We start from the raw sequence: 13,871 nt of genomic DNA, 5'->3' as shown, positions 1-13,871 counted from the left end.
AACGCAATCATGACAACTTCCACGGCGGTTCTCCAGGGATCGGGCGCCGGTCGGCCCGTCGATTCGACGCTGCGCCTTCATCGGCACCGACGACCGCCGGCGGCGGCTGACGGCGGCTCAGTGGCGCGGCGCCCCATGCGGGGGCAGGAGGGGTATTGGTGGTGCGCCGCCGACGTTCGTCCCTACGACGGTGGACGTGTGTGCTGCTCGGACGTGCTTTCCGGAGGGAGGGAGCGGGCAGCTCTGAGCGGTGCGGAACTTCAGGGAGTCTCGAACAGGATCTCCACTCCGGGTGTTGCGGAAGGTCATTTGAGTCACGAATGTGACAAAGTCCGTCTATGTGACGGGCGTGATAGAGGAAACGTGACACCACCGCGGACCCGATGGTTGTGTCTTAGACGAGTTCGCATTGAAGCGGTCGGTCCGGGCGCGACGACACGAGGAACAACGCAGACGCCGGAGTCAGTGGAAGACGGTCCGAGAAGGACGGTCCGTGGTCTGCTGAGGACTGTCTACGGTCCGCACAGAACTTTAGCTTAGACGGTGTGTCGAAGACAGGAAAAAACTTGTGATGGAAGAGAGGTGCTCATATCCTTGCAATGAGAAAAAGCTGGGAAGCACAAGAGCTGGAGGCAGCTAAAACGAGTGTAAATGAACGGCATTGGCTTCTTGATTTACGGCGAGTCTCGAAAGATCTGTGCATAGTTAGGTACCGCTAAGCTGTGAAATGCGGTCTGCGATGATCTGTGCCCAGCTGAGTTTATGTGAGCTCCGATTAGTCGTGGTGCTCAACTGTGAGCACCGATGAGCTGCAGTGCTCAGCTGTGAGTTCCTGTGAGTTCCAGTGAAGGCTGTGCTCATCTGTGAGTTCCGGTGAACACCGACGAGCTGTGCTCAGTCGTGAGCTCCGGTGGGCCCCGGCTGACAACGGAGCGGTGCCGAGCAGAAATGAGGACGGCCCGAGTCCTCTGGGCGCTCATCATGTCGACTGTGACCCGGGCAGCTCCAGGTGAGACAACCGTGCGATGACGACACGCCTCAATCAACAGATGGCACGTAGGGACACCTGTCAACCGGCCGGCTTATAAGCATTATGAATGAATTAAGAAGACCCAGGCTTGGGCACTCTTCAAATTACCAGCCGCTGTATACTCGTAGTCGACTACAGAATGATGTTCCACTTTTCACAGGCAATTATTTGCCTGGAGTGGTAGGCTGTGCCACATCACATGGGCTGAGTTAACAAATTATAGCTTTGTCCCAATGTTCACAATCGACACGCTTAATTGCGTGATAAACGGCACAAATTAGCGCTCCGGTCAACTGATAGCTTCTGAGAAGTGGAACATCATTCTGTAGTCGACTATACTACTGAAGTGAAATGAAATCAGAGCCAAACAATAACGATAGATGTACGTATTCCGTAATGATTATGAATAAAAATTGATATATGGTAACATAATATAAGGGCAACCAAATACGTGTAGTCTAACTACAGGGGCGCACCTGTTGCTGCATAGCTGGGAAGTTGATCGCGATATGTGTGAGCTTTATCTGTGCTGATATTATTGATGCCAGCTAATCATGATTATGAAAGAAAAAAAAACTGAAGAAGTCAATTGTCCCATTGAGCGTCGTATCGAGTCTCGTGTTTCGTAGTAAGCAGCGCTGCGGTGGTGTTTACGTGACAAATTGGCAGTCCCGCAAGGACCTAAATTCACATTCAGGGACACCGCCAGCCACTTTCCCAGATAGGTAAAGCTTCTTTGTGATGGGAAGTGCGTTCTATAAAATATCCGAAATGTGGCACATAACCTTCCGACCGATCAATTAGGTCCAATTTATTGCATTTTTACGGCATCTTAGTAAACACGATCAAATCTTTCGGTAGGGAGAGTGACACTAATACTATGATAACGGTGACGTTTTGTGGCTCTGGTTCCATATTTAAGAGAGTTGCCGACTCCAAATTGAATTATAAATAGAAATGATAAAAGCATAACCTGTTTGCTACGCCTATGCTCATCTGATGATCTATCTTATTGCTCTGCCAAGTGCCAACTGTTAAATGATTTTGAAAAGCTTTCATAAATTTGAGTAAAAGATAACCTTATTGTTAATTGAACTTGAATTTAATAATTGTAAGTAAATAATTGATATTGACCTCGCGTAGGCTCTTCATCTAGTGGCAAGCATTCGATCGACTCAGCTGGTCAAAAGAAACACTGGTGATACTCAGTTAGGCTCAGTTGCTCCAACCCTGAATATAATTAAAAACCTCAAATGGAGAAATTTTTGCAACGTATTTAGTAACAACCTTATCACCTTCGCCGGCACAGGGGGAGGTTGATGCAACCTCCCCCCTAAGGTTTTTCGCGAATAACTCGCGTAAAAAACGGCCGATCGCGACGAAACTTTTATTACACTCACATTGATCAATTTTACACCTACCCTGAAAACTTCATGACCATGACCCAAATGACCTTTGACCTGTGACCTCTTTTCCGAGACCATGTTTGGCCGGAATCGCGATTCGGCGTATGTCGGCTCGCATTAGCCGCGCGTTTGCAAGCTTTTCGTGGTTTCAAACGTTCAAACATGTGATTTGATGTTGCTCCCATACATTAGGGTGGGTGTCAAGGTCACCTGAAAGGTCAGGTTAGGTCATTGACCTTTGGTGACCTCGGGTGACCTCGGTTCACTTTTTTGAGTTTTACATGTTTCTAGGCTAGTTTTTGGAACTGAATTCGAATTTAGCAACCATTTGAACATTTACGAAGTAGTTTTGGTGCCTTCGTAACATGTTACGAAAGCTGTCAGAGGCGGTTGACACTTATTACGAATACCCGTCACAACCTCTACCGGTTGACCTGACCTGACCTGACCCGACCTGGTCTAAAGGCTTAAAGACATCATCTATGATCAAAACTAACACGATATTCGTGATCAGCACCCCGGAAAACCACATAGCAGCCACACTTTACGACTTTCTAACAGGTCCCGATTTTCCCGGTTTTCGGGTCATTGACCTGACCTGGAAGGTCACCCGATGACCTAGGACTTTAAAATTGGGTATCATCGGCTTCCTCTCGTGACGGGCAACACGCTCGTTTTTTCCGCGAAGCTCTAGCTCGATCAGGGGCCAAACGCGAGGGGGGGGGTCGTACCAACCTTGTGCTGTCGAAGGACGCAAAATGGCCTGTGCCGGCGAGGGTTATCAGTGCAGCATAAATAAGTTATATAAAAAGAATGTCTCTAAAGTTAGACAAGACAAATAAGAGCGCACATCTCTTATGCTTTTTAAGCCTGCATGTTTACATGCGCTTTACGTCACCACTTTACATGATACCCATGAAAACTTTTTTTGGGAAATGCATCGTTTCCCTGGCCGCGCCAGGGTTAACTCGTAACCAAAAACGAACGAATTATTTGCTACTTTTGGCATAATGTGTGTCGTCGAGCGCAGTGAGGCATGGTGTAATACGGGGCTAGATCAAAATTTTATACATGCAGATTGCAAGAGTGTGGCTTCTCTAAAAAAAAAACAAAAAAAAAACAAAAACAAACAAAGAAGACACTCAGTTATGACACTTTCCAACAGCTCAAATGTCTCTGTCGTATTTTGCTTGGCATTTCTTATCACTACAATCTGAAGCATACCTATGTATTATGTATACCGTATAAACGGCAGAATCGTAGTCAAACTCATTTACCCGCGCCCCAGTGGCGGTCTCAGGCCAACTTCGCCCTAGTGGGGGGGGGGGGGGCATATGTTACCACCCACCTGTAACTCAAAAACTAAGAGAGCTAGAAAGACGCGGTAAAAAGCAGTCGATAGCTCTCAATGCGTACGTTTAAAAGTATTTCGGTCATTTTTCATCTTAGAGCAATATTGTGGTCACTGGAGGTCATCAAAGGTCAAAATTTGCCAAATGTCATTATATTATTCAGAAAACATGCATTTATCTCAGGAACTATGATAGCTAGAAAAAACGCACGGAAAAGCAATCGATAGCTCTTGACCTCTTCTTTTGATAAGGTCATAATCAAAATTGACCTCAGGTCAACGGTTTAGCCTCCAGAGGGTAAAAACTCGAAAATAGCTGTTTTTACGAAAAGAGTTTTTCGACAATAACTTTTGACTAAAAAAGCCACGACATTTCTATTGCCAGAATCGTGTTCCTCTCGCCGAGACGCGTCGAATGAACTATAATTTGACCTTGAAAGGTCACCTTGAAATTTTGACCTCAGGTCAAGGTCATGACCTGACCGGATAAGGTCATGTCGCATATTAGTCGATGCGTCTCGACAAGACAAACACAATGAAGCCATCCCCAGCGTCCTATCTCTTTCCAATCGAGAGTTATTGGCAAAAATCTGTTTGTAGCCTCAAATGACCTCGGATGACCTTTCTAGAGGCTATCAGCAAAAATGACACCGCGGTCGTCACGGGTGGTCCAAATCATTGTGATTCTGAGATATTTGGACTGTTCCTATACGTACACACAGATCTAGAGGCATTTTCATTTTTCTCCATTGACTTAAAATGGTAAGGTCACGCCACTGGCCTGACCTTAGGTCACGGATATAAAAATCCGAGATATACAAATTGTAGGCGCCCATATCATCATGCAATCCACCAAGTTTAAAACCTTTCTGACAAACACTGCAGGCTGGACATGATTGCAAACTTTTTTTAGGCATGGTCAGTTAACTTGACCTGGTGACCTGACCTGACATGACCTGGGGTAAAAAATTTCACGCAATGTCCAAAATTGATGTACAAAAAGCCATTTCAAGCGGCGCGGCGCTTTATTTACACGCAAAAACGCGACAGGGTGGTAACATATGCACCCCCCCCCCCCCCCCACTACTGGGGCGAAGGTTAAAACCGAAGCGACAAACGCCTGTCGCTGACACCAATCATTTTAAGTCCACGCCGCCCTTTGATCAGCCGAGCATCGGGCGATTGGTCTGCTAATTGGGCCAGTGAACATCACACAATATGTTTATCATGCTTCTTAATCTGTAATTGACCGAGTGAGAGGGCGTTTAACGCCCCTGCCGACTTTTCGCGGTAACTCAAGAGGTAATCGCGCGATTGGACTTTATTTTGCCTGATCCTGACCTGACCAGTGACCTTCGCCTTTTACTGTTACAGATGATCTCATAATAGCACCTACGATACTTTTGTTGAGTTCTATGGCAAAAGCTGGCCAGAAGACATGTGTCACTATGCTATTTATATTTCTTTTAAAATACGTGACCTTGTGAACTGACCTTGACCTTGAAAAATATTAAATGCGTTCAGCACTTCCGGAATAGCTTCATTTATCTTTTGTTTGTATTCAATCCCAAACTGGGCTAGATGACTTCGAAGCTGCGTTCACCAGAGCCCTGCTAACATGCTCAATTTTTACATTTGGCCTGGCAATCAGTCACGTGACATCAAATCCAAAAATTTCATGAACGCTGCGTCTCGGTGAGACCTTTCTAACGCCACTTCGCGTGTTCCGCTAAGACGTATAGTTTCGAAGAGGATTTGGGGGGGGGGGTGTTTCGAAGAAGATTCAGTCAAGCACGGTTTAAAATGCATGATTTGACTTTTTTTGTCAAATTCTTATCTATGCAGATACTTCTTATAAAATCACATCTAGGTACTTTCAGAAATAAAAATAAAAATCGGAAGGTGCTACTAAACTTCTAAGTAAGCTACTAGGTATTCTGCGAGGCTTTTCAACAGGTAAGTGTAATAATCTACTATACTATTTGTGAAATGAAACTCTGTGTTTCTGTCTGTGTGTTTGCACCGCGGCAGAGGGGTGCTTTGACGCCGTGCACAGGTCAAACGGTGCGGTCGATGGGGCTGACATTTTCGCAGGGTGTTGATGACGTCATGGGCACGTGCAGTGTCGTGTTTCGAGTCTCGAGGGGTGGATGGTTTGCACGTGGCACGCGCTGGAAAAAGACGCATTTTCTCCAAATTTTGCTCGGCTCTCAAGCTTGCTTCAAGGCATCGGCAGCCGGGTTCAATCGCCTTTGACAATAAAATGCATGACGATCGGCGGCGGGTGCCTCTCATTTGCGGATTGACAGCTTATTTATTTTGATAAACAGAGGCGAATGAAGGTGTTGATTTTCGGTAAATAAAGACAGTTTTCAATGCGCTTAACCGAATGCACCACGTTTGCCGTAGTGCGCCACATTTGTCACGAGGTGCCATTTTTGCCGCAAATCGCACAACTTTGTCAAATATGGTCCGATAAACGAGCAATTCGGTGGAAGGATGCATGACAAAATGACAGGTACAAATGCGCCACGTTTGTCGCAACGCGCCACATTCGTCACAAGGCGCTATTTCCACCAAATATGATTAAGAATAATGGAATTAAGCGAGAAGGAGCACGGTTAGGAACTCTTTTTTAGTTCATCAGTTTATATGATAATCTGTGACCTCACATGACCCAGTGGTAGTGGTGGTAGTGTAGTAATAGTAGTATTGGTAGGAGTAGCGGTAGGGGTAGTGGTAGTATTGGGGGTAGTGGTAGGGGTAGTGCTAGGGGTAGTAGTAGAGGTAGTGGTAGGATAGTGGTAGGGGTAGTAGTAACGGTAGTAGTAGTAGGGGTAGTAGTAGGGTAGTGGTAGGGGTAGTGGTAGGGGTAGTAGTAGTGGTAGGGGTAGTAGTAGTGGTAGGGGTAGTAGTAGGGGTAGTGGTAGGGGTAGGGGTAGTGGTAGGGGTAGTGGTAGGGGTAGTGGTAGAGGTAGTGGTAGGAGTAGTGGTAGTGGTAGAGGTAGGGTAGGGGTAGGGTAGGGGTAGTGGTAGGGGTAGTGGTAAGGGTAGTTGTAGGGGTAGTGGTAGGTAGGGGTAGTAGTAGGGGTAGTAGTAGTGGTAGGGGTAGTAGTAGGGGTAGTGGTAGTGGTAGTGGTAGGGGTAGTGGTAGGGGTAGTGGTAGGGGTAGTGGTAGGGGTAGTGGTAGGGGTAGTAGAGGGGTAGCAGTAGGGTAGTGGTAGGGGTAGTAGTAGTGGTATGGGTAGAAGTAGGGGTAGTAGTAGTGGTATGTGTAGTAGTAGGGGTAGTAGTAGTAGTGGTAGTGGTAGTGGTAGAGGTAGTGGTAGGGGTAGTGGTAGGGGTAGTGGTAGTGGTAGGGGTAGGGGTAGTGGTAGGGGTAGTGGTAGTGGTAGGAGTAGTGGTATGAGTAGAAGTAGTACAAGTGTGGTATAGGCCGATCCAATGTGACGTGGTGACCTATACGACCTGGCCTCACCGAAGGTGACCTGGCCTGACCCAGTGTGACCAGGGATAACCAACTTGACCTGACTTGACCCCGTATGACCCTAATTCACCCAACTAAGCTCTCAGAATAGTTATTATGTTCAAAGTTTTCCTCTGCACGTTTCCGTCCAGATCTCTGTTTCCAGACGACAGATCAATTTAAATCAAAGACCATTCGAAAGCAAATTGGCTGTTCCCGCATTTTATGGCTACGCCGCGAAGCAAGTGGCGCAGCCGCTTGTCTACTATACTATTTGTGAAATGAAACTCTGTCTGTCTGTGTTTCTGTTTGCACCGTGCAGAGGGGTGCTTTGACGCCGTGCGCAGGTCAAGCGGTGCGGTCGAGGGGGCTGAAATTTTCGCAGGGTGTTGATGACGTCACGCGCACGTGCAGTGTCGTGTTTCGAGCTTCAGGGGGTGGATGGTTTGCACGTGGCACGCCCTGGAAAAAGACGCATTTTCTCCAAATTTGCTCGGTCTTCAAGGCATCGGCAGCCGGGTTTGATGAACTTTACAACTAAAATGCATGACGATCGGCGGCGGGTGCCTCTCATTTGCAGATTGGCAGCTTATTTATTTTGATAAACAGAGGCGAATGAAGGTGTTGATCTTCGGTAAATAAAGACAGTTTTCAATGCGCTTACACAAATGCACCGCGTTTGCCGTAGTGCGCCACATTTGTCACGAGGTGCCATTTTTGCCGCAAATCGCACAACTTTGTCAAATATGGTCCGATAAAGGTGCAATTCGGTGGAAGGATGCATGACAAAACGACAAGTACAAATGCACCGCTTTTGTCGCAATGCGTCACATTTGTCACAAGGCGCCATTTCCACCAAAAACGATTAAGAATAATGGAATAACACGAGTAGGAGCATGGTTAGAAACCCCTTTTTTAGTTTATCAGTTTATCTGATAGTCTGTGACCTCACATGACCCAGTGGTAGTGGTAGGTGTAATGGTAGTGGTAGTAGTAGTGGTAGGAGTAGCGGTAGGGGTAGTGGTAATGGTAGGGGTAGTTATAGAGGTAGTGGTAGGGGTAGTAGTAGGGGTAGTGGTAGGGGTAGTAGTAGGGGTAGTCGTAGGGGTAGTGGTAGTGGTAGGGGTAGTGGTAGGGGTAGGGGTAGTGGTAGGGGTAGTGGTAGTCGTAGGGGTAGTAGTAGGGGTAGTAGTAGGAGTAGTAGTAGGGGTAGTGGTAGGGGTAGTGGTAGGGGTAGTAGTAGGGGTAGGAGTAGCGGTAGGGGTAATGGTAGGGGTAGGGGTAGTAGTAGGGGTAGTGGTAGAGGTAGGGGTAGGGGTAATGGTAGGGGTAGAAGTAGGAGTAGGGGTAGTGGTAGGGGTAGGGGTAGAGGTAGTAGTAGGGGTAGTGGTAGGAGTAGTGGTAGGAGTAGTGGTATGGGTAGAAGTAGTAGAAGTGTGGCCCAGGCCGATCCGATGTGACGTGGTGACCTATACGACCTGGCCTGACCGAAGGTGACCTGGCCTGACCCAGTGTGACCAAAGATGACCACCTTGACCTGACTTGACCCCGTATGACCCAAGTTTCATCGAAGACGGCCACATCAGACGGCCACATCATCAGGCCAGGAAATAGTATAGGAACCAGCGTGACTCGGGCTAACTATTCAACTTAAGTGACCCAGGTGGGCCAGTGTGACATCCGTGACTCAGCTTGACCTAATTTGACCTGGCCTGAAGCGTGACTGGAGATGACCTCTGTGATCTGACTTAACTAAGCGTGGTTTTGTGACTGGCCTGACCGAAAGTGACTTCACCTGACACAATGTGACCGGGAATGACCCCTTGACCCCCTGACCTGACCCATCGTGACCTGAGGGAATAACGTTGACATGTCATGACCCAGTGTGACCTAAGGTGACCTGAAATGACCCAGCGTGACCTTCGTGACCCCTGTGACCTGAAATGACCCATTTACCGGAAATTAAACCCATTCTGACCCCTTGATTCATCTTTTCGCGTACATCAAGACTTCTAGAAGTCATATCAACTCGAAATAACAATCACTCGAACTGACTTATTCTGCGTAATGCTAATCAACGTCGCGAAGCAAGTGGCGCAGCCGCTTGTCTAACTTACTATTCCAACAGAATCCGTCTGTCTGTGAGTCTGTGTGTCCGCACATCGTGTAGTGGGTTCAATTAACCTCACCTACACGGCAGATGGTACGGCGTAGGGGGTTGAAATTTGCACACCTTCTAGGTGACGTCACGGGTCAGCGCCTTTTCTAGGTTTCGACTCGCTGGGGTGCACGGTTGGCACGTGGCGGGCGCCGGAAGAACGCCAATGAAATTTTGATCGGTTCGTAGATCTTCATTGAGAGCCGGGGTCGACAAACTTTGTGGACTAAATGCATGCCGATCGGTGGCGGGTGCCTCGCATTGGCAGATGGGCAGGTTATTAATTTGAATGAAAAGTGGCGAGAGAATGTGGTGATTTTCATTCAATGGGAACAGTTGATGATACAAGTATAAAAATGCACCGCGTTTGCCGCAAGGCGTCACATTGGTCACAGGGCGTCATTTTTGCCCCGAATCGCACAGTTTTGTCAAATATGGTCCGATGTGGGTGCAATTTGGTGCAAAGATGCATGCTCATCCACCGGGTAAAAATGCGCCGCGTTTGCCGCAATGCGCCACTTTTGTCACAAGGCGCCATTTCCGACAAACTCGACTAAGGCTAATGGAATGGCACGAATAGGAGCAGGGCTAGAAGCACTTTTTAAGTCTGATTTAAAAAAAAAGTTAAATGGATCCAATTATTATGTGAGCTGACATGACCCAGTGGTAGGTAGTGGTAGTGGTAGGGGTAGGGGTAGTGGTAGTGGTAGGGGTAGGGGTAGTTTTAGTAGTAGTAGTAGGGGTAGGGGTAGGGGTAGGGTAGTGGTAGTGGTAGGAGTAGTGGTAGGAGTAGTGGTAGGGGTAGGTGTAGTGGTAGGGGTAGTAGTAGGGGTAGGGGTAGTGGTAGGGGTAGTAGTAGGGATAGTGGTAGGGGTAGTAGTAGGGGTAGTGGTAGAGGTAGGAGTATGGGTAGTAGTAGTGGTAGGGGTAGTGGTAGTGGTAGATGTAGTGTTAGGGGTAGGGGTAGGGTTAGGGGTAGTGGTAGGGGTAGTGGTAGGGGTAGTGGTAGGGGTAAGGGTAGGGGTAGTGGTAGGGGTAGTGGTAGGGGTAGTGGTAGGGGTAGTGGTGGAGGCAAAAGTTAAACAGTGGCCCGGGCTGATCCCATCGGACGAGAGGTGACCTAGGTGACCTGGCCTAACCCAAAGTGACCGGGGATGACCCCTTTGACCCGTCTTGACCCCGTATCACCCCACTTTCATCCAACGAAGCCCTCAGAACAGTTTTTTTATTCCCTTCACATTTCCGTCCATATCTATGCTTCTAGACGACACATCGATTTGAATCGAACACCATTCGAAAGCAAATTGGCCGGTGCCGCAATTTTTTCCTACCACGCAGCAAAGCAAGTGGCGCAGCCGCTTGTCTATATTACTATTTGAGGAGGGTGCGTCTGTCCGTTACCGAGGTCCCGACTTGGTGGTGCTTTGCGTGGACTGCAGGCCAGACCGTTGCACCTAGCCCCGTGAAATTTGCACAAATTATAGATCAAGGATGCGCGACGTGCCTTTGAGGGGTCTCAGCTCGATCGGATTGATAGGGAGCGCGTGGCGCGTGCTCAAAAAGTGCAAATTCGCGTCATAGACTTTACATGCATAAATCGGCGTGCGAAATCGGGCGAAAACGGCTAATTTTGGCCGACACGGGTCCAGTTCCCGTGCAATATCTTGGTGACCAGGGGTCCGACCGGCACGGGGAAAACAGCATCGTGTACAGAATTGAACGGGCTATTGAATGGTGTGCAATGCAGAGGATAGCACGCGCCACGTGCACCGGAGAGGGCACTTTTATTTGAAAAATTGCGGTTTTTGAGGGATTTTGGAATTAATTTTATTTTTAGGTGACCGTTAAATGGAGCGAGTTGAATCAACGCCTATTTGCAAGAGAAAGGTACCGCCTCTCATATAAAAATTGTGAAAAGCTGATTGATGCAAATCAAGGTGGTGCAAATCACAGGAGAAAATGGTGTTTGTCAATTTTGTGCCACTTTATTAATCACACGGGGTTTGCTGCATAACCTGATACCTCTGGCAATTGAATATGGTACCATTGGATAGAGCATTCAATTCTGTCCAATATTCACTCTTCATTTTTGCATGATTAGCAACAGTATCCTTAAAAATGTAAATGTTCCAAACCATTACATTGTCATTTTTAGCGAAATTCATCGATGGCCCTCAAAAGACTTCACGCCAGTTTTCGAATCATTCTAAAGTAGAACGCATGATAATACGACACGGGCACCTCGATGCGATGTATCTTTTTGTTTTCTTACAAAATACTTGGCCGTCAAAAAGCAATCGAACGAAATGGATAACTACCAACCAAATCGACACAGACCAACCCAATACCCACGGGTAAAAAAATCCCCCCTTCGCGTTGCGGAGCACGCGGGTAACCCTAGTAAGTGAACTAAAACGGGCTAAGTGGGCCGTTGCCATGGAGTACATCTGAAACATTCATTCCAATTCTAACTATACTCTGGCGATAGGATGTAACCCGCGCCCGGCTGGGGGTCCTGGATTTCCACGCCCTGCTGGGGGGGTGTTTGAACACCCCCCCTTGTAACTCGGCTCCTGGGCCACGTAGCGATACGCGGAAGGCGGCGTTCGAAAGAGCATCAAAAATAATGACGAAATCACTTCGGTTAATTTTTTGGTCAGGTCAAAGGTCAGGTCACCAGAGGTCATTGAAGGCAAAATTTCGCCGATTTCCAGGTCGAATGTCGAAAATTTCCAAGAAGCCAACGCATAACTCGGGAACCAATAGAGCTATAGCGCCGCGGAAAAGCGCATTCGATGGCCCTAATAACGCCCTTTCTGAGTAATTTTCTCATATTTGACCTAACGTCAACGGTTTTGCCTACAGGGGGCAAAAACTGCAAAAATAGCCGATTTTTTCGGAAACAGTTTTTCTGCAATTACTTTTGACCCAAGCCTTGTACGAGCTTACTTTTACCGGCATCGTGTTCCTCTCGTCAAGACGCATCGAATGAACTATAACTTGACCTTGAAAGGTCAACTTGAAAATTTGACCTCAGGTCAAGGTCATGACCTGACCGGAAGGGGTCATGTTGCATATCAGTCGATCCGTATCGTCGAGCTGAACACATCCAAGGCGTTTTCATCGCTCTAGAATGCCTCTATCAAAAGTTATTTGCGAAAAACTGTTAGATACCATTCGTGACCTAAGATGACCTCAGGGCATAAACAAGGGTCACGGACACCATTTTCATGTTCAGTGTGTCTAAACCACTTGTGATTCGGTGTTTGGGAGTGTTTATAATGTCTTTCGTCCAAAAGAGGCGCGTTTCAATTTTCTCCCATTGACTTATAATGGGGAGGTCGCAAAATTGACCTGACCTTAGGTCATCGATATCATAATTCTGAGATAAAAATTTTGTACATGCTATTGCTCTTAGCAATTGCTGAAAGTTTCAAAGCGATCGGTCACTCGGTGTAGCTATGACAGACATTGAAACTTTTTATGAGGCGAGGTCACTTCAAGTGACCTGGTGACCTGACCTTGAATGACCTTGGTCTGAAATTTTCACAACATGTGTAGAATTGAGGTATGATAAGGTGTACCAAAAACGGCGGCGCTCTGCGCCGCCGTTTTTGAGATATTAGCGAAAAACCACAAGGGGGGGGTGTTCAAACACCCCCCCCCCCCCCAGCAGGGCGCGGGTTAAACTAGCTGTAAAGTATAGCATACCTCTGAGGAAAGCTTATCTCCCTCAGCAGAATTCATCAGTAGCAACGAAGTGTTCCTTTAGGAAATATACTTGGCTATAATCGGGTCTATATAAAGTCGCCGACTGGCGGTTCCTGTGGTAGACGCAGAGTGATACGGTGTCCGCCTGTCCTCACACAGCGGACAGCGCAGCAGTGGCGTGCAGCGTCAGCCAGCTAACTCTGTTAGGCCCCGCTCTTCGGTGGTTTGTATTTTCCTGTCGCGGTGTATTGTGACTGACGCACAAATAAGACTCACTGCGGGAGCCACATAGACTGACGGGCTGGGCTTTCACGGGCTCGTGTGGCACGACCATGGCTAAATCCAAGCTGGCATTGATGGATTTGTCTTCCACTTGGCATTGACAGATTTATCTTTCAATTGGAAATGACGGATCTGTCCCTCGTTTGATGCTGATGGACCTAATTTAGCAGCGGTGGTCTCAGACCACACACTAGTTGCGAGCTTCCTGAATTTTAGATTGAGTAATTTGAACAACCACAGCAGTTTAGAGTTCAAGGCGTCACTTATAACTAACTAATTACATGTACATATTTGTGTATTATGAAATAAGTACTATACCTAATCTATATTTTACTCCAGTTTTGTAGCATAAGGTAAATGCGTTGCCCTTCTCGAAACTTGAATCACATAAGTTCTTGCTACCTTCAGAATATAGCGATAGTTGGTCCAAGTTCGGTAACTTCAGGTAGCCTAATCAATATGACGCC

At 47.3% G+C, this 13,871-nt stretch overlaps 1 protein-coding gene across 2 annotated transcripts in view; it reads left to right on the top strand.

Annotated features, from left to right (window-relative positions):
- The first annotated feature begins 117 nt into the window (after positions 1–117).
- The window catches only part of LOC122363484 (protein sidekick-like), a 37,532-nt gene continuing 23,778 nt past the window's right edge, over positions 118–13,871 (top strand). The window contains exon 1 of one of the 2 annotated variants that reach the window (XM_043332790.1): positions 118–1,009. In XM_043332790.1, the coding sequence (XP_043188725.1) occupies positions 949–1,009 (61 nt within the window). In that variant the 5' untranslated portion in view covers positions 118–948. Of the gene's footprint in view, positions 1,010–5,506; positions 5,744–13,871 lie in introns of those variants that run through there. The other variant, XM_043332791.1, reaches the window with a different exon arrangement.

This window comes from Amphibalanus amphitrite, unplaced genomic scaffold (genome assembly GCF_019059575.1).
Source record: "Amphibalanus amphitrite isolate SeventyFive unplaced genomic scaffold, NRLGWU_Aamphi_draft 000623F_arrow, whole genome shotgun sequence".
NCBI classification, from domain to species: domain Eukaryota; kingdom Metazoa; phylum Arthropoda; class Thecostraca; order Balanomorpha; family Balanidae; genus Amphibalanus; species Amphibalanus amphitrite.
The sequence above is the reverse complement of the archived record's forward strand: the minus strand, read 5'-3'. Positions and strand labels throughout refer to the sequence as shown.